The sequence below is a fragment of the Rhinolophus sinicus genome, linkage group LG01 (genome assembly GCF_036562045.2).
Source record: "Rhinolophus sinicus isolate RSC01 linkage group LG01, ASM3656204v1, whole genome shotgun sequence".
In the NCBI taxonomy this organism is placed as follows: domain Eukaryota; kingdom Metazoa; phylum Chordata; class Mammalia; order Chiroptera; family Rhinolophidae; genus Rhinolophus; species Rhinolophus sinicus.
The window spans coordinates 162,573,360-162,597,787 of NC_133751.1; the positions used below are offsets into that span (position 1 = coordinate 162,573,360).

At 34.5% G+C, this 24,428-nt stretch overlaps 1 protein-coding gene across 1 annotated transcript in view; it reads right to left on the bottom strand.

Moving 5' to 3' along the window:
• Positions 1-24,428, bottom strand: part of TTN (titin) — a 270,598-nt gene that overhangs the window by 118,065 nt on the left and 128,105 nt on the right. Inside the window, exons 138-167 of the mRNA XM_074338692.1 lie at positions 24,328-24,411; positions 24,069-24,146; positions 23,472-23,555; positions 23,121-23,204; positions 22,832-22,915; positions 22,331-22,630; positions 21,925-22,008; positions 20,794-20,868; positions 19,943-20,017; positions 19,190-19,282; positions 18,395-18,472; positions 17,357-17,425; positions 17,115-17,204; positions 16,696-16,977; positions 15,778-15,858; positions 14,931-15,008; positions 8,744-8,827; positions 8,546-8,629; positions 8,379-8,462; positions 6,217-6,300; positions 6,021-6,104; positions 5,828-5,911; positions 5,661-5,744; positions 5,442-5,525; positions 5,225-5,308; positions 5,011-5,094; positions 4,800-4,877; positions 4,314-4,397; positions 3,747-3,833; positions 3,393-3,470 (exon numbers count right to left, since the gene is read on the bottom strand). Coding sequence (XP_074194793.1) covers positions 3,393-3,470; positions 3,747-3,833; positions 4,314-4,397; positions 4,800-4,877; positions 5,011-5,094; positions 5,225-5,308; positions 5,442-5,525; positions 5,661-5,744; positions 5,828-5,911; positions 6,021-6,104; positions 6,217-6,300; positions 8,379-8,462; positions 8,546-8,629; positions 8,744-8,827; positions 14,931-15,008; positions 15,778-15,858; positions 16,696-16,977; positions 17,115-17,204; positions 17,357-17,425; positions 18,395-18,472; positions 19,190-19,282; positions 19,943-20,017; positions 20,794-20,868; positions 21,925-22,008; positions 22,331-22,630; positions 22,832-22,915; positions 23,121-23,204; positions 23,472-23,555; positions 24,069-24,146; positions 24,328-24,411 — 2,886 coding nt within the window. The remainder of the gene's footprint in view (positions 1-3,392; positions 3,471-3,746; positions 3,834-4,313; positions 4,398-4,799; positions 4,878-5,010; positions 5,095-5,224; positions 5,309-5,441; positions 5,526-5,660; positions 5,745-5,827; positions 5,912-6,020; positions 6,105-6,216; positions 6,301-8,378; positions 8,463-8,545; positions 8,630-8,743; positions 8,828-14,930; positions 15,009-15,777; positions 15,859-16,695; positions 16,978-17,114; positions 17,205-17,356; positions 17,426-18,394; positions 18,473-19,189; positions 19,283-19,942; positions 20,018-20,793; positions 20,869-21,924; positions 22,009-22,330; positions 22,631-22,831; positions 22,916-23,120; positions 23,205-23,471; positions 23,556-24,068; positions 24,147-24,327; positions 24,412-24,428) is intronic.

Consider the following 24,428-nt stretch of genomic DNA (forward strand, 5'->3'; position numbering starts at 1 on the left):
TTGTATTAGTGTCCAACATAAAACATAAAAATATCAACATGGTACACAGATGATGAGAAATATAGCAAAGGCACTAATAAAAACAACAAAGGAAGCATCCATGTAAGCCACATCGACATACAATAAAGTACATGGATACATACAAAGTACATGGATACATAAGAATTGAATGTACACTTAAAACACTATCTTACGTACAGATGCAGAGACCTACTATACATGTAGAACAACATAAAACATATATATACATATATATATATGAAGATGAAGAATGTGGTGATGAAGATGTAAGTCCAATTAATTGAAGATGAAGAATGTGATGATGAAGATGTAAGTCCAATTAATTGAATACCTTGTACTGGTATTTCTTCTAGCTGTGGTTCAGGTTCAGGTTCTTCAGGCTCAATATACTTTTCAATTTCACGTTCTTTAAAGAATGTTGACAAAGGATGTGAGATTGTAATGTAAGGTTCCTCATAAAGACCCACACAAATTTCACATAGATATAAAGATTACAGTCACAAAGATGAAAATATATAATTCATGCAAATTCACTTATATAGAAAAAAGAGGTAAGATTTCTATTTTCTTATACTTCAACTTTCAATTAACTACTCTTCAATGTACGTTGATGGCAAATGAGATGACTTTTAAAATTTGATATTGGGTTACCATTTCAGTATCCAATGTAATTCTTCCATTTTTACTTCAGTAAACTGTATATTTTGGTATTTATAATTACCATTAAGAATAATCAAATTAATGACTCAAATTCTACTTCAAAAGAAGAATAACCATTTGAAAAATGAAGCAATCAAACAAGTGCTGGAATGCTTTTGTATATGATATCAAGAAGGAGAGTCACCCTGTAAATACTTTTGTATTTCTAACAGAAGTTTTCAAGAGATTTACAAAAAAATTATATTTTAATATATATACCTTCAATAGGGGGAGTCACTTTTCTACCAATGGTTATGGATGCTTTTTCTTCATATATTATTTCCTCAGGAGACTCTTCAACTTAAAAAACACAGTATTTTATTTTAGACTATATTCGTAATAGAATACTGCAACTGCTACATTGCAACCTATCAACTTAGTTACCCTCTAGAATATATTCTTTAAATGACCCCAAAATATCAATAACTTCACTTCTTAAGACAGACAGGAGATAAATACATAAGACCCATTTACAACTAGAGCAAGATGTTGAAGACGACTGTCATCTTTCCAAGATTTATAGAGCAGCCATGTACCTTGGACAGGTGGAGCTTCTGGCTCTTCAGGGAGAGGAGTGGACACTTTCTTTTCTGGGGTGACTTCCTTGGGCACTTCAGGCACTTTAAAGATATTGATTTTTGTTTACTATTAAGAATTTAGAAGATGTGCAAGATTCTGCGAAGAACAGGCAAAGAATACAGAGGGAAGAACTTCATCTTACAAGACTTTGTGGGGAAAATGGTTTTGGAGCATGGCACCCTTTTGGACATCTGAATTTTATAAGTGAGTCTTCTCAGCCTTTTTCATTTGCTTCTCTTCTTCTGTGAACCCTTAAATGTAGGTGTTCTCCACTGGCCTAACTTTGATGCATTTAATAATTAGCTCCACATTCTTTGAACAATCACTCAGGTACTCTGAACTCTTATTTCCATGTGGATACTTCTAGATCTACACCACCAGCCCTGATCTCTTTCCTAAGCCCCAGATGCATATTCCCAAACTTCCATACTTGAAAAGTGAAAAATGTATTCACTATCTTCTTTCTAATACCAGTTCAGGGGCCCAATGAACCATCTTCATAGCCATCTAGCTTCAACCCTTACAATCATTTTGGGCTCCATTTCCCCAACTGCTTTGGTAATAAACTCAATTTCGATCTCCCTCAAATCCAGTCTCCTTTTTCCACTTCTAGCACCACTGATCTTGTCTAACTCTTAATGACCTTAAATTACTGCAATGGCTCTTTATTATTATCACCACCTTCCAATAGCTTGGACTGCTGCCAGTTATCTTTCTGAAGCCCAGTTCCTATTAATTTACACACCTGCTTCAAAACCTTTGAAGCTTCCTATTGCCTAAGAACAAAGTACACGCCTTACACTGACATTCAGAGAACTCCAAAATATGACCTTACCTGTATATTCACACTTATCTTTCAAGCTACCCCACAACTGATCCATGCTCTAAGTATACAAGCTTATTTGACAGTCCATGACCTTCCTAGACTCTTCTACCTCTGTGACTTTTGATATAATATTCCTTTTGCCTAGAATATCATTTCCTCAATGGCTACATGTAAAAATCCATCAAAACTTAAAATTATACTTCTTTCACACAACTTTCCCTCATGCCCCTGCCTAAAATTGATCTTTCGATGTTCTGTGTTTCTGTAGCCCTTTATACTTGCTTTGTAGGTCTCTATTAGAGTTATGCTGTACTTTCTTTCTTCTCATCAGTCTTAAATTGCTTGAAGACAGGATCAGATCTTATCTTTCCTAATACAGTGTCTTGTTAATGGTAAACATTCAACAAAATATGCTGAATTCAGCTATTCTACGCATTGAGTGAGAGGACATCCTTTTTTACTGCATGTGAACATGTCATGGCACAACTGAATCTCATTCATTTTTTTTTCTTCTGCTTGTCTGTCTCATTTTCTCTCTTTGTCCGAATTATTTTCCTCTTTTTACTGTTAAATGTGGTTTTGCATAAACTTATACTTCAATATTTTTTCCTAAGGACTATTATTAAAATGCTCAGATAGTGTTCAGAGAAATACATATATATATATTTTTTCCATAGTAGTACCTTTTTCTGGCAGGACTTCTGGTTTTTTGGTAACAGGCACAGGTTCTTTCTTTACTGGAACAAGTTTCTTGGGCACCTCAGGCACTTTGAAGATATTAGTTTTATTTTAAAAAGAGTATTTAAAAACATTTAAAAGTGATAAGAATAAACAACCTATAATTAATGGAGTAGCATTAAAATTAATTGAAACAAAATAAGGACATTTTTTGTTCCTAGTTATGCTATAATGAGGACAACTTATTGGATTCCACTTTAAGATAAGAATACTTTTTTTAAAAAAAATATGATGTCAAGGATGACATGAATACCTTTAGCTGTGGGTGTTTCTGGCTTCTTAACAGTTGGGACTTTCTTCGGTGGGACAACTTTCTTTCCCATCTCTGGTACTTTAAAGATATTAGTAGCATTTAATAATATAAGGTTACAAGAGCAATATAGACATATTAATTTGACAGGTCTGTTCAACACTATAACATATAAATAACAGTTAAACACAATACAACACAATACATAATAAGGGAAGTGTCATATTTTAGACAGCACACAAAAATGAAGTAAATATTGATTGATTTTACTATAAGTACCTTTAGGAGGTGGAGCTTCTGGTTTTTTGATGATAGGAACTTTCTTCTCTGGAACAATCTTTTTGGGCTCTTCAGGTACTTGAAAGATAGGAATTTCTTTTAGAATCAGATAATTACAATGGAAAGTTTAATACTAATGAATCAATTAAAAAAATCATATTGATTTCTTTGTTATGCGTATTGGAAAATTCTGGAGGACCAACGTTTTATGTGTGCAAATGACTTTTGTTTTTGGCAATTAAGTCAAATTTCAAGTAGGAAGGTAAGAGACTGACATTTTATCTTAGAGAAGATATATCATAGACATAAAAGTCAAATGGTGTACTTTCCCATTCAGTGGGTCCTGCCTTGTACCTGCTGGTGGGGCTTCCGGTTCTTCCTCTTCCACAACAGGAACTGGCGCTTCCTCTTCAGGAACAATTTCCTTGGGTTCTTCATATACTTTAAAGATACAGTTAATTTTAATTCAATGTATAGAACAATATTTTAAAATGCACGAAACATTAAACACAATAAATAATAATCTTGATTTCTTCCCTTGTTTCAATGAATATCTTCTCTTATTTTTGCTAAGATGAAATCTTTCTTAGTTTGCACTGATTTCTGTTTCTGTTGATTTAAATGCTTGGAAAGCCTTTTGGTGTTTAACGTCTTCCATAGTCATTAGTTCTCCCGTCCTACTTTCTGTGTGCATTAGAGAGCTTTGCTAAATACAGCTTACAGTGCCCTATGTAGATGCCACTGACTGGTAACCCAAAATAGATTTGAGATTGGAATTAATTAAGAACGATAAAGACAAGTAATTAAAGGACAGAAAATGACCAAGAAATACTGGAATTAGAAAAACAAAACAAAACGAGGAACAAGACTTAAATTAGAAATTGTGACAAGTGGCAAACTCATTTATGGTCTTACATATACCTTCTGGAGGAGGAGACACCACTTTCTCAGGAACAGGAACAGCTGGTTTCTCTTCTAAGACAGGTTTCTTTGGCACCTCTGGCACTTTAAAGATATTAGTTAGTTTTACTTCTGAGTAGTTGAAAGGACATGAAATTTATACCATATCTAGTTCAAATAACCTAAGGACAGATCCAAGAACAAAATTCACAGTACGGCCAAGGAACTGTTCTTGGATCCACACAGTAGGGAGGAAAACAAGGCCTCTTAATATCAAACCCACATTAGAGAACTCTTGCAGTGCTCATAGTAGATGCATTAGTTTTTTGTGTTTTTTTTTTTAGTCAAGAGTGTTAATTAAAACATTTAAACCCTAAACATACAGAATACCAGGTTTTAACAGTGGTGAATATAAGAGGTTTGAAAAACAAAAGGGTTTCCTATAATACATGACTTTTGAGACTGAGATTGAGCACTTTTCTGCAGAATCTCATTAGTGACATATACCTTTAGCTGGTGGGACTTCTGGCTTTTTGGGAACAGAGACTTTCTTTTCTGGAACAACTTCTTTTGGAACTTCAGGCACTTTAAAGATATTAGTATTTTAACATTATGAAGAATCGATAGTCAACATTCATCACATTTACATAGAACAAAACACTTTTTAAGACTTGGAGCCTGTATCCACCTCCATCAGATGGTGGACAGCGACATGTACCTTTAGCAGGTGGGACTTCTGGTTTCTTGGGAACCACTAGAGGCACTTTCTTTTCAGGAACAACTTCTTTGGGCACCTTGGGCACTTTAAAAGATATTAGTAGTTTTTAGCTCATAGTTTCAATGACATATGGAAATCATTAAGTAGAACAGTGGAACATAACATTTTAAAGACAGACATTTTTCTGTAGGAAGTTAGTGGCAGTGAAAAATACCTTTCACTGGTGGTGGTTCAGCTTTTTTAGCAATGGTCGCTGGTGGTTTCTTTTCTGGGACAGGTTTCTTAGGTGGCACAGTCACTAAAGATATTAGAATTTGTTTTAGAATCAGTGAAGAAGAGTGACAAACAAGACAAACTCTCACAACGTCCAGAGTTTTCAGGGCAAGAAGGGTGAAGTATTGGCCAAGGCAACCGAGAAGCTGGCCAAGTACCTTTTGGAGGGGCTTCGGGCTCTGGTTCTTCCACAACTTCAGGTGGAAGCTCTTCCAGGACAATTTCTTCAGGCTCCTCATACACTTTAAAGACACAAACTAATTTCAATGCTAGAAATGACTAAAGTATATGAAATATTTTTTGCAAAAAGATGTTTACAACAGAAAGAAGAGAGTTTTTCTTTTTAAAAATACTAGTTCAGATAGTTTCATTATTACCTTCAGGAGGAGGACTTTCTGGTTTGGGAGGTAGAGCTTCAGGCACCTTCTTTTCTGGGACAAATGCCTTTGGCACCTCGGGTGCTTTAAAGATATTAGTATTTTCATGATTAGACAGAGTAAAGACAAACAAACAGTATCAACGACAGTGACATGGGGGTGACTACCTTTGGCTGGCGGGACTTCAGTCTTTTTAGGAGGTGCCACAGTCATTTTCTTTTCAGGGACAACTTCCTTAGGAGGTTCAGGCACTTAAAAGATATTAGTAATTTTACACTTAGGTTAATGAGATCAACGCACTAAAAACATTTCCAAGAACAGAAGCTTGTCTTGTTTAAGCCTAGGATCTGTGACAAATACCTTTAACAGGGGGGACTTCTGGCTTTTTAGGAGGTGCTACAAGCACTTTCTTTTCAGGGACAACTTCTTTGGGAGCCTCTGGCACTTAAAAGATATTAGTAAAATTATATTTAGAAATTATGAAGACCACTGGAACAAAATATTTCAAGAGCAGAGGAGTTATGCCTCATTAACACCTAAGATCAGTGACAAATACCTTTAACAGGTGGGACTTCTGGCTTTTTAGGAGGTGCCACAAGCACTTTCTTTTCAGGGACAACTTCTTTGGGAGCCTCTGGCACTTAAAAGATATTAGTAAAATTACCTTCAGTAGTTACGAAACTGCTAGAACAAACTACTTGCAAGAGCAGAAAAGTTATATCTTCTTAAGTCTAAGGTGATCAGCAAGTACCTTTAACAGGTGGGACTTCTGGCTTTTTAGGAGGTACCACAGGCACTTTCTTTTCAGGGACAACTTCTTCAGGAGTCTCAGGCACTTAAAAGATATTAGTAAAATTACATTTGGAGTTAGGACACCACTGGACCAAAATATTTTCAAGAAGCAGAAGAGTTACATCTTCTTAAGTATAAGGTGAGTGACAAATACCTATAACAGGTGGGACTTGTGGCTTTTTAGGAGGCTCCACTGGTGCTTTCTTTTCGGGGACAATTTCTTGAGGAACTTCAGGCACTTAAAAGATATTAGTAATTTTACACTTAGGTTAACGAGATCAACAGACTAAAAATGTTTCCAGGAGCAGAAGCTTATGTCTTGTTGAGCCTAGGATCTGTGACAAATACCTGTAACAGGTGGGACTTCTGGCTTTTTAGGAGGTACCACACGCACTTTCTTTTCAGGGACAACTTCTTTGAGAGCCTCAGGCACTTAAAAGATATTAGTAAAATTACCTTTGGTAGTTATGACACTGCTAAACAAAATATTTTCAAGAGCAGAAGAGTCATATCTCGTTAAGTCTAATGTGAGTGAGAAGTACCTGTAACAGGTGGAATTTCTGTTTTTTTAGGAGTCTCTACTGATGCTTTCTTCACAAGGACAATTTCTTGAGGAACTTCAGGCACTTAAAAGATATTAGTAGTTTTACACTTAGGTTAATGAGATCAATGGATTAAACATATTCCTAAGAGCAAAGAAGTATTTATTTATTTATTTATTTATTTATTTATTTATTTATTTATTTATTTATTCGTTCTGTAGAATAAGGACAGGTGTGAAAAATACCTGAAACTGGTGGGGCTTCTGGTTTTTTTGGCAATGCCCGGGGAACTTTCTTTTCTGGAACAACTTCTTGAGGAACTTCAGGCACTTGAAAGATATTAGTAGTTTTATATTTAAGTTAATAAAGAGCGATGGACTTATACCATTTTCAACAGCAGAGGAGATAGTGCTTTTGTAGAATGAGGTCAGGGCTGACATGTACCTGTGACAAGTGGTGGGGCTTCTGGTTTTTTGGGCAGTGCCTTGGGAACTTTCTTTTCTGGGACAACTTCTTCAGGAGCTTCAGACACTTGAAAGATATTAGTAGTTTTACAATTAAGTTAATGTAGAGCAATAGATTGAAATTATTCTTAAAAATTGAAGAGCTATTTCTTCTGCAAAACGAAGTCTGGGCTAATATGTACCTGTGACAGGCGGGGCTTCTGATCTTTTGGTCTGTGCTTTGGGAGTTATCTTTTCTGGGACAACTTCTGGAGCAGCTTCGGGCACTTCAAAGATATTAGTATTTTTAGAATTTATGAATAGTGAAGGCATGTGCTACAATAATTGTGAAGAGTACAAGACAGTGTATTTTCTTCTTAACAGAGCTGTGGGAATAAATACCTTTAGCCGGTGGGGCTTCTGGTTTTTTGGGCACAGTCACAGACACTTTCTTTTCAGGGACAACTTCTTTAGGTGCTTGAGGAACTTCGAAGATATTAGTATGGTTTAGTTAGAAACTATAAAGGGGGAATATCGACAACATATTTTACCCAAGCAATACAATCTGTGAGGCTGCAGGACACTTCCACACATGCTCGTCCCCGCCCCTGAAACGGGTGACCAACAACAGAGAAGGATACATACCTTTAGCAGGTGGAGCTTCTGGCTTTTTAGGAAGAGCCACAGGCACCTTCTTTTCAGGGATGGCTTCCTTCGGTGGCACCTCAGGCACTTAAAAGATATTGGTAATTTATGTTTAGAAAAGTTGAAAATAATTGATGACCATACCATGTAATCATACACCAAGATATTTTGGATAACTTCTGATTTTTTTTTCCCTTTAGAATTATATCACCTTTATGTAATGGGGTTTATATATATGATTTTCTAGCTAAAATAGCTGTTATTTTACTCCCTGGCACATATAGTTTTGACATTACCTTCAGGAGGAGGACTTTCCGGTTTGGGAGGTATAGCTTCAGGCACCTTCTTTTCTGAGACAGCTGATTTTGGCACCTCAGGTACTTTAAAGATATTAGTATTTCGATGATAAGACAGAGTAAAGACAAACGGACAGAATCAAACACAACAACATGGGGGTGACTACCTTTGGCTGGTGGGACTTCTGGCTTTTTAGGAGGTGCTACTTGCACTTTCTTTTCAGAGACAACTTCTTTGGGAACCTCTGGCACTTAAAAGATATTAGTAAAATCACATTTAGAAATTACGAAGCCCACTGGAACAAAATATTTTCAAGAGCAGAGGAGTTAATGCTTCGTTAAAACCTAAGATCAGTGACAAATACCTTTAACAGGTGGGACTTCTGCCTTTTTAGGAGGCATCACAGGTGCTTTCTTTTCAGGAACAACTTCTTTGGGTGCCTTGGGCACTTAAAAGATATTCGTAAAATTATAATCAAGAGTTATGAGACCACTGGAACAAAATATCTTCAGGAGTCAATGAATTGTATCTTCTTAAACCTAAATCTATGACAAATACCTGTGACAGGTGGAATTTCAGGTTGTTTAGGAGGCACCACACGCACTTTCTCCTGAGGGACAACCTCTTTGGGAGCTTCAGGCACTTGGAAGATATTAGTAAATTTACACTTGAGTCACAAGGATTGACACAGACAGGAATTACATTTACACATCAAAAGAACTTTCAAGGCCAGCTAGCAAGGTAATTCTTTCTATTGGTCTCCCCTATCCCACATTGAAGGGAAGTCAGGAATGTACCTTTGACAGATACAACTGCAGGCTTTGGGGGAGGGTGCATTTTCTTTTCTGGGACAACTTCTTTGGGAGCCTCAGGCACTTTAAAGATATTAATATTTTTACATTTAGGAGTTACAGTAATCAGTACACACAGGAAACACATTTATACAGGAAAAGACATTTTCCCAAATCTCTAAGCTTTCAGCAACATATACCTTCATCATGAGGGCCTTCAGTCTTTTTGTGAGAAACCACACATGTTTTCTTTTCAGGGATTTCTTGAGGCACTTCAGGCACTTTAAGAAATTAGTATTTTAACATTTAGTGTTAAGAAGATCACTGGAAACAACCTCATGTTTTCAAGACTACAAGAGCTACTGCTTCTAGAGCTTGGAGTCATGGCAACTTGTACCTTTTACTGCTGGAGGTCCTCTTTTTTTGGAAGAAATTCTTTGTTCAGGAACAACTTCTTGAGGAGCTTCCGTCACTTTAAAGATATTAGTATTTCACATTTAAGAGTTAAAATGATTAATGGAAACAGTAACCACAAATGGGATTTTATGGAAGTCTCTTCTCTTCCTGTGTATTCTTTGCTGGTCCCACCAATCAAATAGGTCTAACAGGTTAGTAGGATTCTAGAGAAGAGGATTCACCCTTCTCTAGCACCTAGCAGTTCCCATGACACTGCAGACACTCCGTACCATGTATCTCCTGAGTGAGTACTTTTAATAAGAGGGTTTTCTGTTTTGATACAAATAGCCACAGATACTTTCTGTTGAAAGGGAACTAACTTCCTGTGGCCTGTCAGGTGCTTTAAAGAGATTAGTATGTTTAACAGTTATGAAGAGCACGAGGAAAACATAGTTTTAAGAGCAGAGGACAGATAATCTCTTCTTCAGTATCTGTTCAGAGATGACAGGTACCTTTCACAGGCAGAGGTTCTAGCTCTTCAGGAACATCATCAGGAACTTGAAAATCAGGAGCAACTTCTTTCACAGCGTCTGGTGCTTTGAAGATATTAGTACTTGGAGGTTAGGGATTTAGTGGAGGCATTAATCACATTAACTGAACCAAAATGATTCTCATGGTTACAAAGTTGCTTCCTTCAAGAATTGGGTGAGGTATAAAGTCTTGAGGAAAGGAATCAAGTCTTATTTGAATTTGTTTATTATTCCCCAGTTTACTAATGCCATGCACATAATAGGCATTTAATAAATAAATGAAGGAAGGAATGATAGAATGAATGATACCTTTAGTGGAAGGTGTTTCAATTTTAAGGGGAGCAGCCATGGGGGTTTCCTTTACAGGGACCACTTCTTGAGGTGATTCGGGCACTTGAAAGATATTAATTCATTGTACTTCAGAATAATGAAGAGCAATGAAGAGTTTCAGTCATAACTCCACCTACCGGCTAGCAAGTAGGAATGCCCCTGACTGGGAGACCTCCCCGCTCCTCGAACCTGATTCTTTGGTAATAGTATGAATATTTGATTACCAGGGTGGATTTTCTTGGTCACCTCAGGCACTATCAGTATTAGTAATGTACTTCTTGGAATGGTAGATGTATAGAAAACTAGATCATGGAAAATTAGCTTCAAATGGAAAAAGTTGATTTTTTAAAATAATTAACAATGTACCTTTAGCTATTAGTTTGAAGAAAGCACAACATCTCCTTATATAGATTTGCTTCATTTTGTACCTTTACCTTACGTATGATAAAAAGGTGTTGTTTTTCAAGTATACTGGAGAGGAGAACAACCCCAAAATTCTAGACTTAGAAAACAATTTGTCATAGTGTTTGGATATTCTTTAAATTATAGAATATCATGGGTATTGTAAAGAAATTGTTATTCTAAGTGTTTTAAGACTTTCTCATCTTTTGATTTATCTAAAAATATTCAAAATGGAAAAATGTAGGCCTCTTTAAAGACAAAAGACAATGAGAAGAACTCCTAAATATTCAGGGCAGAATTCCAGCTTTAATTGGTTTTCATTTTATCTGCTTTGGTTTTAGAAGGCTCTCAGGTAGAGATGACATAACAGAACAGCTCCACATTAAATGTAATTTTTTTTTCTTTAAGTCATAGCTGTCTGAAAATAGTTCTATGATATTTAATTCTCATGGGAAATGAGTTTGTTCAAATTCATATGCTTGTTCTAGTAGTAAGTTTATTTTAATAGAAAAGCACTGCCAATACGTGGTTATATTATATTCTGGAATTTCAATCCCATGGAGGCTCTACAGCCAAGCACCTCTGTCATTTGTAGGCACTGATTTCTACACTAAAGGGGGTGTGTTGAGCCAATTCAAACTAATTTGGGGGATATAAGTGTTATAAGTCATATAGATTTTTTTCTAGCTAGTCTGATTTTTATATTTTACGGACAAAGTAATAGCTATTTCCTATTGAAGAATCTGTCTGGGTCACATCTGCACATTATATTTATACATATTTTCCCTGGAAGCCTCATAGATAAACTTTATAGCCCAAGCATCTTCCATATATAGATTAAAGGTGTGTTTTTTCCACCTGTTTTCTCATCAATGACTCAGGAACATACATATACTCAGTCAAGCTTCTGCTTTGGGGACCCATTTCTCTGAAATTACTTCTTTGGTAGTGTATGGGGCTTTCAAGATATTAATATTTTTACATGTATTAAGCACAACTACAATCATTAGATAAGAAAGTCGACTTTCTTCTGCCTTGTACCTTTCGGTGATGGTGTTTTTCTTCTAGCAGCAGAAGCTGGTCCCTCTGGAACACCTTCTTTGGAGACTTTCAACTCTTCAAAGATATTAGTAGGTTTTAATTGAAAAAAGGCAGAGACACGAAGACATGACATATTATGAAAGTTAGGTATATTAACAGAGATTGTAACTTCAAAATTTAATTTTTGTTCTAATAGTTTATCTTTGTACATTCCTGAGTGGGACTTTGAGGGTGGGGCAAGTCATAGATAGTTCCTTGTCTTGGGCACATTAGGTCCTCTAAATACATTAGTATTTTAGCATTAGGGGTTGTGAGAATCTACACAAAACACTAAACTTATTTTACAGACTGAAGAAGAAAGCTTTTCTTATTTAGATTTTAAAAACTAAGAATTATGTCTTTAGCTGGAGGATGCTCTGAAATTTTGGGAACAGCCTCAGGTAACATCAACTGTGGGAAAACTCTTGTTGTATCAGGCTCTTTAAAGATATTAGTAGGTTTACAAGTAGAATTTGTAAAAATGGTAAATTAAATAACATGCAATTTTTGAGTCTTGAAGGCAAAGATATTCATCCAAGTTTGATGTTGTTGAAATGTACCTTTAGTTGCTGGTGTTTCTTTCTTTTTAGGAATAGTCACATATATATTGTCCTCTGGAACAACTTTCTTGGGTGGTTCAGGCACTTAAAAATATGAGTATGGTTATATTTATAAATGTTGAAGTAAATATTGAACTATTAATATGAGCCAAAAATAAGATTTCTTCAGACTGGGTCATTGGTGTATATACCTTTTGCTAGTTTGATTTTTGTCTTTTGAAGATGAGTCACAGGTACTTTTTCTTCTGGGGCTGATTCTTCAGATACTTCATAAACTTTAAAGATATTAGTATTTATTCAATGAGGGTGATTTCAAAATGGATGGAAAACGGTGGTAAGGAAAACATCACACTTAATATACATTCATCACTCAAATCGCCAGTAATACATAGACAAAAATTAGTGACAATAACACATTGGTTAGGAAAAAGCCCCATTCTCATTTTTATGATGTAAGACTCAGCATTTCTTTTATGATCATGATGATAAAATTGAGGAATTCACTGACCAGGGACTATATGATTCTTCTACTTTTTCTGCAGACATATACTGGTAAAATTGTCCTATTGCTCTTAGTTTTATGGATTTGTTCAAAAAGAACAAGGTCAATGTTGAGTTGCACATGGAGAATTCTCCTATATTTGACCCACTGGAAATTCATGTAAGCCCTTACCCTTTCCAAGAATCTAGTTATTTATATTTTCAAGCCATATCTAGTTTATGGCTTCATAGTTTAATATGAATGTGAATATCATTTAAGAATTAGAACCAGAAAATTAATACAAAAAGTATTAAATAGTTAGAAAATAAGGCAAATGAAGAAAATAAAGATTTCTCCAGCTTTTAGAAAGGAGGAATGGATGATAATGATAACCAAACTCAAGTATAGAAAGGGTATTCAAAGCAAGGAGTCATCAAATATTTTTATCTTAACCTAGAATTACAGGGTGACAAAAAAAATGCATTTAAATGGAATTTTTTTATATTAAAATAAATGGAAGACTATCTTGACTTCTAGAATTTTTACTACTCAGATTATTGAATAGTATCCTATTCAGAGTATTTTATTATTCAGATTATTTTACTCTCAAATTATTTAATCATAATTTTGCATGAAAGCCAACAAACAAACAAACAAACAAAACAACAAAATGACTCAAGAATTCTTTTTGGGTTCTAATGGCCTTGTAAATCTGAGGTCTGACCAACATATTTCCAAAGATTGCTTTAAAGAGTAAAAAATAATAATGGTGGAGTATTTTAATTCTTTAAAATATTATTATGAACTTAGTTACTTCATAGTCTAAGAAAACAAACTGCTTCAAAGGAAAAGACATTTGTACACTTAACAGATTAATAAGACAAAACAACAAATTCAATAAAACAAGTAACTTCAAAAATTGGGCATTGTTATAAGTATAGGACTATTTATTTCTTAAATTGGTAAGGAAATATACTTTTAGATTAACAGCCACTTATATTATTTTATTTTAGCCAAATATTTTTGGCGTGTTAGGGTTTTACAAGATATTAGTATATTTACTTTTAAAAACTGTAAAGACAAACACAAATGAAACCAAAGAGAACCACCAAGTTTTCTACACTCACTGTGCATTGTTATGTCTTCAGAAAGAACTGTAGGTAATTTTTCTTCTTGAATACTTTTCTTAGGCACCTCAGGAACTTTAAAGATATTAGTGTATTAATTGCTATATACGACAAATGTAAGATATTAAGAATATACAGAAACAAGATACACGGATTTAATCTCACACAAATTCACTTTAAATCATGAATAACTAAACAAAGAGTTACTTTCTGTTGTGATCAGAATCAGTCTATACCTTTAGCTGGTGGAATTTCAGGCTTTTTAGGAACAGCTTCATGAACCTTTTCTTCTGGAACAATTTTCTTGGGTACTTCAGGTGCTTTAAAGATATTTGATTGTTTTGTTTTTAAGAATGTCATAACTGGGTATAAAATATCCAGACAAAAAGGGGTATCTAACAAAGAGAATGCCAAAAAATTCTCAACTTCTAAGTTGACTAAGCATCCACTCACTGCATCTCTTTAAATTGCCTTGTCAATGAGTTCTTGATTTGTCCTGTTAGAGACACTCTGCCCTTTGGGTATAACATCATTTTCTATTGCAACTTAGAACGTGTTTATTTGTTTCCAGAGCTACTTGACAACGACTTCCCAAATAAATAATGTATGAAACAGAAGCTGAGAGGTCAATATTTTATAAATATTGCTTAAAAAGAAGACCAACACAAACAATAACAACTTTAAGGCTATGCCTATGTCCCCAGAGGGAGGATTCTGTTATAGAGCTTAAGTTGAAGTTTACATCATTCAGTTATATTGTGGCATTGAGAGGAGACTGATCTCTCTCTGTCTTCTCCATTGGAAGCGAATAAAAGGGGGTTTTATATTAGTGGTGAATTGGCAAAGGTAGGTACCTTTAGCTGGAGGAAGTTTGGGCTCTTCAGGAACACGAACTTTTTCTTCTACCACAATTTTCTTGGGTACTTCAGGTACTTTAAAGATAGTAGTAATAATATTTTTACTTTTAAACATTTATAAAGATTTTTAACAAGCATAGTATAAGAGAAATGAAAACACAGAACATAACAATATAAAATACAGACATCACTTTATCAAATATATTACAGTATTTAATGAGAGTTGAATTTTTTATAATAGATAGCACAACAGAAAGCCAGGGGAATTTCCCATGTTAGAACTTGAGAAGAAAAATTAACAAGACACCTTTAGCTGGTGCTATTTCTGCTTGTTTTGGTGGAATAAGTGTTACTTTCTCTTCGGTGATAACGTTCTTAAATGTTTCACTGGTTTTAAAGATGTTAGTATGTATTATTCATTAGATACTGTTTTTTATTTCTATTGTGAAATTCCAGAGGTTTACATACAAAGCAGGGACAGTAAACACATAGTTACCATGTATCTATATTTACTAGGTTATTAAAATTAATAATAGGAAAACATGGATTTATCAATAAGAGCATTAGTGGATATGTACTCAAATAGTACCAAAAAGGAAATGTGGATTCACTATTCGGTTAATAGAGACATTTGCTTTGGGTATTTTAGGTATAACAACAGTGAATTTCTTTTTTGGTAGAACTTCCTTTGGACCCTCAGCCACTTTAAAGATATTAGTTTGTTTTAGAAATTCCAAAAACGCAAAACACAGAACAAAAACATCAAGTAGAATGCAAACTTGTAAAACAACCAAGGTGTTACTATATGTACAATGAGGAAAGTAACTTTTTGCCAATAAAATACCTTTAGCTGGTGGCTCTTTTCGAGGAACAACTTTAAAGGGTAGTTTTTTTGGAGGGATGATTTTCTCAGATATCTCAGGCCCTTCGAAGATATTAGTGTTTTGGGTTAGAATAAACTCTTGAGGTATTGTGGAACATTACTATTAAAGTTAGTACAATGAGGGATCTAAAATGCTTTATCTGTTTATATTTTTTGAATTTAGACCACACCTACTTCCAACAAAGACTTGATTTTGCAATATTTCACCTATGTTGTATATTCACTATGTATACTAAGTGTGCACACACTCACATTCCTTCATATTACATACACATTATTACTTTACACAAGAAATGGAGTGGTATTAGAAAGAATTATTTGTGTTATGTCTTATCCTCAGAATATACTAGAATGCAGGTGCTATTACCAACATTTCATTTACTTCATATTATTTCTCTAATGAAAATATCATAAATGGTGGAATCTTTTGATAAGTAATTATCAGGTTGTGAAGAATTGACTGAAATATTAACAAAGTGATAGTTGTTTTGCCTGAACATGTGAATTCCTCAGTGAACTGAGGAGCTTCTTTTCCATTCACTTGATGACACTGGTCAGTTATTTCTGATACCTGTATCAGTCATGTAACATTCTCACTTGAATTTTAAAAAGAATACAGAAATTCATATAGTGACCTGCTGAGATAAATAGATATCAAATATTATTACCCTGTCTGCTAAAATTATAGTCTGGGTGGTTAATCTCTACTCTGTATCAATCTTTGTATGAAATAGTTTAAACTCATATTTAAAGCATTTCGTGATTTTAACTAAAAATAGGTGGGTTTCTAGTGTTTCAAACTGAACATGAAATGTACTTTAAAAAAGTTAGTTAGGGCAAGATATAACATTTTGGTAATATCTGCAAAATCCCCTATACCTTTAGGTGGAGCTTTGGGTTTTTCATATATTTCCACTTCTTCAGCCTCCAAAACTTCTATTACCCTATGAACTTCTTCAACTTTGTGAACTTCTTCAACTCTACGTTCTTGTACTTTGATAAATTCTTCTACTTCATGAAACTCTTCTTCTTCAAAATATTCTTCAACTTCGTGGAACTCTTCTCCTTCAAGAGTTTCCACTACTCCTAATTCTGTTGTTTCTTGTACCATTTCCTCTTTGTGGAAGGCAACTGATATTTTTTCTTCAAAGACAGTCCTCCCTGAAAGAGCATCTTTTTAAAGATATTTTTTTAAACACAGAAGAAATGAAGATGTAAATTGAAAATATAAAATACAAATAAAGAAAAACAGCCTTCCATGCAACAATAAAGAAAATTAAAGATCTTTCTCAAAATACCTTTAGCTGGGGGAACGACTTCTTTTTTGGGCACAGGGACTCTCTTTTCTAGGATTTTCTTTTCTGGGACTTTCTTTTGTACTTCGGGCACTTTAAAGATATAGTTTTAACATTTAGGACGGTTAAGAGCAAGCTTTCATAGACAAAGACATCAAAATCAATCATGACACAGAGACATAAAACATAAAAGCTTTAGTGAAAAAAGATTTAAAGAAAGTTCAGATTTAAAAGATAAGATGTACCTTTGACTGGAGGTGCCTCTTTTTTCTGAACAGGAACGGGTACTTTTTCCTCAGGAACTTTCTTTGGCACTTTAAAGATATTAGGTGTTACAGTTAGCTGACAATACTCAATGATAAACATGAAATTAAAATATTAGAAACAACACCAACAATAACCAAAGTCTAAGAAGTCACTCTGTACTATTAGACACCAATTTTATAGGCAATAAAGATATTTTCTCAAGTCATTCATTTGTGCTAACCATACCCTTAGAAGAGGCTATGTCCACAAAGAACCTGTGCTAGTTCTATTTTTTTTCCCAAATAGCAGTAATTACCCACGTTGGGCTTATTGCTACTATTTTTAATTTAATAAAGACATTTTTGCCTTTTTAAGTCTTCACATAGGTGCCATATTCTGCTGGGCACTATTATATCGGTTGAAGGTGTCTACGGTGACAGGGATGCATAATCTTGCTATTAAGAGCACTACTGAAGCATCAACTTAATTAGAAAGCAATGAGAAGTAGACATTTTGTAATAATCTTGAATACTTAGACCAAATATTACAGAAGGGTCATGAGGGTTATTAAAGTAGTTATTACCCAAGCATTAGAACAGATATTCCCCCTATAAAATAATACATAGGCATAATTATTTTAATAATTACATAAGAAAACTTTTTTATGTAATGGAATAAAATCTATGAATGGCAGATGGGGAAGAAGGATCCATTGTTACGTGTGTAAGTATAGAGAAATGTAGTATTACCATTAAAATCCTCAGCTATTAAAAATAAGAAAATCCTAGAATAATTCATACACACACAGACACACAGACACACACACACACACACACACACACTCACACACACAATCATCCATTAACATCCTGAAAAAGGCTAAAGAAATGGAATAAATTATATTTTTACTAGTTCTTACTCAATTTTATAACTTTTCCACTTAAATGACTCTAAGAACACAGTGAAAGAAGACACTTTTGTTTTAAAAAGAAAACTAATGGGAATTTAAAGGTATTATTAATTGGGAATTGCTATACCTTTAGCTGGTGGTGCCTCCACTTTTTTAGGGACGGGTGTAGGTGCTTCAGGTACTGCTTTCTTAACCACTTCAGGCACTTAAAAGATATTTTATAGACATTTTAAAAAAATGACATACAAGAAACAGAACAATGCCCATATACCAAAAAACAAAAAACAAAAAAACACGAAACATTGATTTATTTAAAAAAGATATTAGCAACCTAAATGGTAATTATATGTATAGTATATATATAGATATACATATAGATATAGATACTGATATCTATCTATATTTATATATCTATATCTATATCTACCTATTTATCTATCATCTATCTATCTATCTATCTATTCCAAAGGTGAGAAGGATATTACTTGGAAATCCTATAAGCAAACATAATATCAATTATACAAAAGATTGTCATAGTCTTCAGGAATAACAGGCTAAGAATTATTCTAAAAACTGAACACCACAGAAATACATTTCCTCCATCTTAATATTGAAGAAAAAAATTAAGGATTGAAAACTAGGAGAAAGTATTACAACAGGGGTTGGCCAGAAAGAAATGAAAGCACCAATAACACAACGAACATAGATCACTCGCTCTAATTGTATTGCAGCTACAGTGGAAAAAGTTGGGGGTGGGTGGGAAAGGAACACAAAGCTTCAGATGCCAGTAATAATTAACCTTCAGGTTATAATTGATAGCATAGAAGAAAAGAATACTGATGAATATTAGATAAAGACGAATTCTGAGAAAGATTTGGAACACTATGTTTTTTAAACGTCCTATCCATTAAAGCAGCTGTACCTCTAGGTGGCACCACCTCCTCAACCTCCTCTACGCTAGGTGGTTCTTCTGGGATCTCTTCTTCTGGAACAGGCTCTTCAGGCTCCTCATACACTTTAAAAAGATTATTATTTTATACATTATTTTTATAATTCTCCTGAATATTAGACTAAAATGATATATCTGAAAACTGAGGTTGTCTGATCAGTGTAAGTGACTCATAGCTCAGCCTTACACATGTGTGTATAAACTCACTAGTCCTTGAAAAAAATCTGCTGGGTCTTCAAAATACGCTAGGTCCTTCCCAAAATTTTAGAATTGAAAAGGATTTCAGAGAGAATTTGGTTAATTTTTTTGAAAATGGAAGTGAACTTGCTAAAGTAAAATATTCACTATGAGGTAGAAGTCGATCTTTTGCAACTGTTACTCAGGCTTAACTGGAATTTCTCTTGGAAAAGTATATCCAGCAATTGCCAATCAAGTCATCTAATGAAAAATTTACCATAACAAATACAGTTTCCCTTCAGAGACTCTCATTAAGATAAAACCAGCAAACAACAAACAAACAAACAAACAAACAAACAGGCTAAGCATGTAAGAAAGGAGATTCAATTGGTTTTAGATTGCCTTCCCAATTTATATTAGATAAGTAATAATTAGGTGAGTCTGAATATGTTTATTTTATGGAGTGAAATGTGCATTTATCTTCTTCAAATATTAAACAATGATAAGAAGATGACTTTGAAAAAGCCATTTTCTTAGAAAGTCATCTACCTTCAACTGGTGGAACTTCCTCTTCCTTAGGGAGAATGATTCGTCTTTCTTCCACTTTTTTAGGTACCTCAGGAACTTAAAAGATATTGATTGTTTTAGGCACTTAAAATGCAAGAATCAAAGAAAAGTACATAAAGACCAAGTTTCCCATTTTTCAACACAAATGACTAAATATCAAATCGCATGTGCATAAGATGAAACATTGACATTTCACAGAGTCAGTTAATGAGACAAAAATAAAGAGATTTATGGTTTAAGATTGAGGGTCCATTAAAGAGATATTCCATCTTTTACTGCTGGAGCCTCTACTCTTTTAGGAAGAGCAATGGGTACTTTTGGGACTGGTTTCTTAGTTACTTCTGGTTCTTCAAAGATATCTGAATTTAGTATTTTTATTGTTTAGAAACAACAAACAGAAAACACAAAATACACAAACACAAAGTGGAGAAATTGACATAGTACAAACATGGGTGCAACAGAGTCACAAATGACGAATGTAAATGACTGACCACACAGAGCAAACATTTATGTTGAACATCCTGTGTGGATAGCATCAACGTTCAACATCGGTGCAATAAACACATCCTGTTTTGGGTGATGTACCTTTGGCAGGAGGAGTCACTGCTTTCTTAAGACCCGGAGGAGGCACCTTCTTTTCTGGTTCAGGTTTCTTAGGCACCACAGGCACTTTAAGATATTATTTTATTTTATAATTTCAGTTTCACAAACACCAAGGCAATGGACACAGCAATAATACAAGTTATGTTAGCAAGTATTGAAACAGGACATTTTGACTTTTACAGGTGATGGAAAGAAATGGCAGTGTCTAATTTGCTTGGGAACAGCTGTACCTGTGGCAGGAGGAGCTTCCTCTTTCTTGGGAATGATCACTTTCTTCTCTGGCACTTTCTTCTGAACCACAGGTACTTTAAAGACATCATTTCATGATAAGAGTTTATTGTGAGGGACAAGAAAGAAAGAACACAAGAAATCGACACACAGAAAGACCAACATGCAACAGTCTCTCAGGATAAGGGTGTAATGCAAGTTGGGAGCCCAAGTGTTATAATCGTTTTATAGAGCAAGGGCTCAGCACCCAAGTTGAACATCAGAGGACAGATGTTGTCATTTCATTTATTTAAATTTCACTAGTAATTTATTAATTCATTATCTATAAAGTATTTCTTAATCCTTGAAATGCAGTAAAGGATCAGCTTTGCTATGTATCTCATTGATTATATAACTATGTGGCGTGGTGGAGGGGTTATGGTTATTTCAAGTAGTAGTACCATGACCTTTTGCAAAAACTATTATTGAGCTTTAAGGCATAAATACATGCATTTTACCTACTATGAGCTGACTGAATATGTTAAATCTGGATACTGTTCACAATAATATCTGGGCCCGTTATAACTGATATTCGTATCCCCATTTCATAGGAGAGAAACTTAAGGATCAGATTGGTTAAAGGGCTTGTTCAGGTAACACAGCAAGATACAATGCCAAAAGACAAGGCTAATATAACATCCTACTGGGCTACCATTTATACGTATATATCAGAAGACATAAGCTATTACTCAGTATTTTGATAAATACATAACCTTTATTTTTTTCTTTTCACCCTAGTGTTAAATAGGGACTTAATATAAATGATTGAAGGATGAAATTTAGGAAGATTTATTTGTTCATCATATTTTTCAGGTACCTTTTTGTGTAGTTAATTTATCATTGTGAAATATCTATATGAAAATTAGGATGTTTAATACAATTTAGGGAATAGGTGGCAGTTTTGGAACACCATTTCCTTTCATCCTTGTTCTTCATACTGCTTTGCATCCAATGAAAAGGGGATATCAGTGTTCCTGAAGTAAAAATATGACTATCTATTTTGTAAATGTAATTTTTCCTAAAACCCAGTTCCACCATAACTTTTCTTGTGGAGCTAGGAATGCAGACTGTGTATTCACTTGGGGGAGGTGTACCTTTGGGTGGTGGAGGTTCCACTTTTTTAGGAGTGAGAACTGGGACTTTCTTCTCTGGTACAGGTTTCTTTGGCACTTCAGGCACTTAAAAACATTCATTTTAAGACATTAAAAATCACATGCACAGTATCGTATATACAACAAAAAGACAAACGAGAGTAAGACCACAAACAACTAAATAACATTTCACATCATGAAATTTGAAATGACAGATAATTTACAATAATCAGACACACAGACAGACACATAATGATAAGAGCACACATATTTGGAATGTTTTCTAAGATTTAGATGGTAGATAACATAGAGTACAGCATTATAGATAAAACTGGAAAAGAACAAAAAGATAGAAAGGCAGAATTCAACACAAAAGAGGCCTTGATGATTCCAAGAAGAGATGCTATACCTCGTGCAGGTACTGGCACCTTTGGTTTAATTTCTGGAAGAACTTCCTCTTCTTCAGGTACAAGTACTTCCTCAGGTACAAATTCTTCCTCCTCAGGAGGAAATTCTTCTTCCTCTGGAGGAAATTCCTCCTGCTCAGGAAGTAATTCTTCCTCTGGAAGAACTTCCTCTTCCTCTTCCTCTGGAAGAATTTCCTCTTCCTCAGGTAAAACTTCTTCAGGAGAAATTTCTTCTTCAAATGTAACTTCCTCTTCCCGAGGTAGAGTTACAGGAACTGGAACTGGCTCCCGTTTTTTGGGCACTTTAAAGATATTATTTAACCATACAAACATCACTTTTATGCACAATTTTCATAACAATGGGACAATATGAAAAACAAATATTCTGTGATCATAGAGCATCAATTGTCATACAAATAAATGTCCTCAAGTATTAATTATAATTAGTGTTGAATACCAGTTAGTTTTCCTTTTTGCCCTGAATCTGTTAGAAATTAATGTACCTTTGGGCGGTGGAGCTTCCACTTTTTTCAGAATAGGTGTTGGTTTCTTTTCTTCTGGGATGAGCTTCTTGGGCACCTCTGGCACTTTAAAGATATTATTTGTCTTTAAGAATGTGTTCTTTTAGTGTCTTAGTGCAATTGATAAGAAAAAGAATCACAAAACACCTGATTTTTATATTTCTAGTAAGACAGACAATTTTTTAAAACGTATTATGAGGGAATTTGTAAGTGAATATACACAAACATTAGATTTTTTTCCCCATGTACTTTAAATGATGAAGTGATGTACCTTTTGCTGGTGGAGCCTCTACTTTCTTAGGAGCAGGAACCGGTACCTTCTTCTCAGGCACAGGCTTCTTGGGCACTTCCGGCACTTTAAAGAAATGATTTAGAGAGCAATTTTATACAACATAAAATTTTGAGTCCGAGCATAGTCTCAAAAAGAATAAAATAAGGTAATAAAAGTATAACCAAGATACTTCAAGAAGCACTTTATCTTTAAAATAAAATATTTTCTTTCCCATAAAGGAATATTAAAGTGACGAATCCCCAAAGAGCATGGAATTGAACCAATTAATTTTTTACTCACAAACAAATGTGAAATAAAAAAAAAAGTGTGTGATATTGCAAGTTTATGTACCTTTGGCAGGTGGAGCTTCCACCTTTTTAGGAACTGGTACTGGCACTTTCTCCTCTGGTACAGGTTTCTTGGGTACTTCAGGAACTTTAAAGATATCAAATAGGGTTACTGTCATATTTTTCACCTAGAGATAAGAATCTAGCAATTTTAGGACTTAATTGAAGCATCATAGATATTCTAACAATATCACTTTAAGATTGAGAATAATAATAACAGCCATAAAACAAAGGCCAGGAACGCACAAAAATAAAAAAATAAGAAAACACTGAAAAAAAAACACAGACTGGGGGTAAAAGACAACACACAATGTCGGTTAAATGGTGATTTTGTCCATTTTGGTATTATAATAAGAATATATTTTACACTAAGAACTTTCCACTAAAGAGGAGGAGCCAAGCATTAAGCATCAGTGTGCTTTGATGGCAAAATTCAGAGATGAATACACAGTAAACCACTCTTATAACCAGTGGGATGGTCCCTGCTTTGTCATTAATATTGTCAATATTGTCATGGGGAAGGAACTGATATCGCTCACCAAGTTATCCTACATGAGTAAATTATTGCATGAGCCTACTGAGGGACTACAAAGAGATGTACCTTTAGCTGGTGGAGCCTTCTCTTTTTTAGGAATGGGCATAGGAACTTTCTCTTCTGGCTTCTTAGGAATCTCAGGCACTTTAAAGATATTATTTATGGATAAGTGCTAACTACTAGTAACAACACATCCATACAACACACAGTTAACATTGATAACAACAGATAGCAACACATACAAGGTTTTGAACTCAGAAGATAGTTAACTGTTTATATGCAGATGAAGGTTTTTAATATGCCCATGATATGAATGATGGTGTACCTTTTGCTGGTGGCACTTCCTTCTTTTTGGAAACAGGAATGGGTTTCTTCTCTTCTGGAACAGGTTTCTTGGGTACCTCAGGCACTTTAAAGATATTTTAA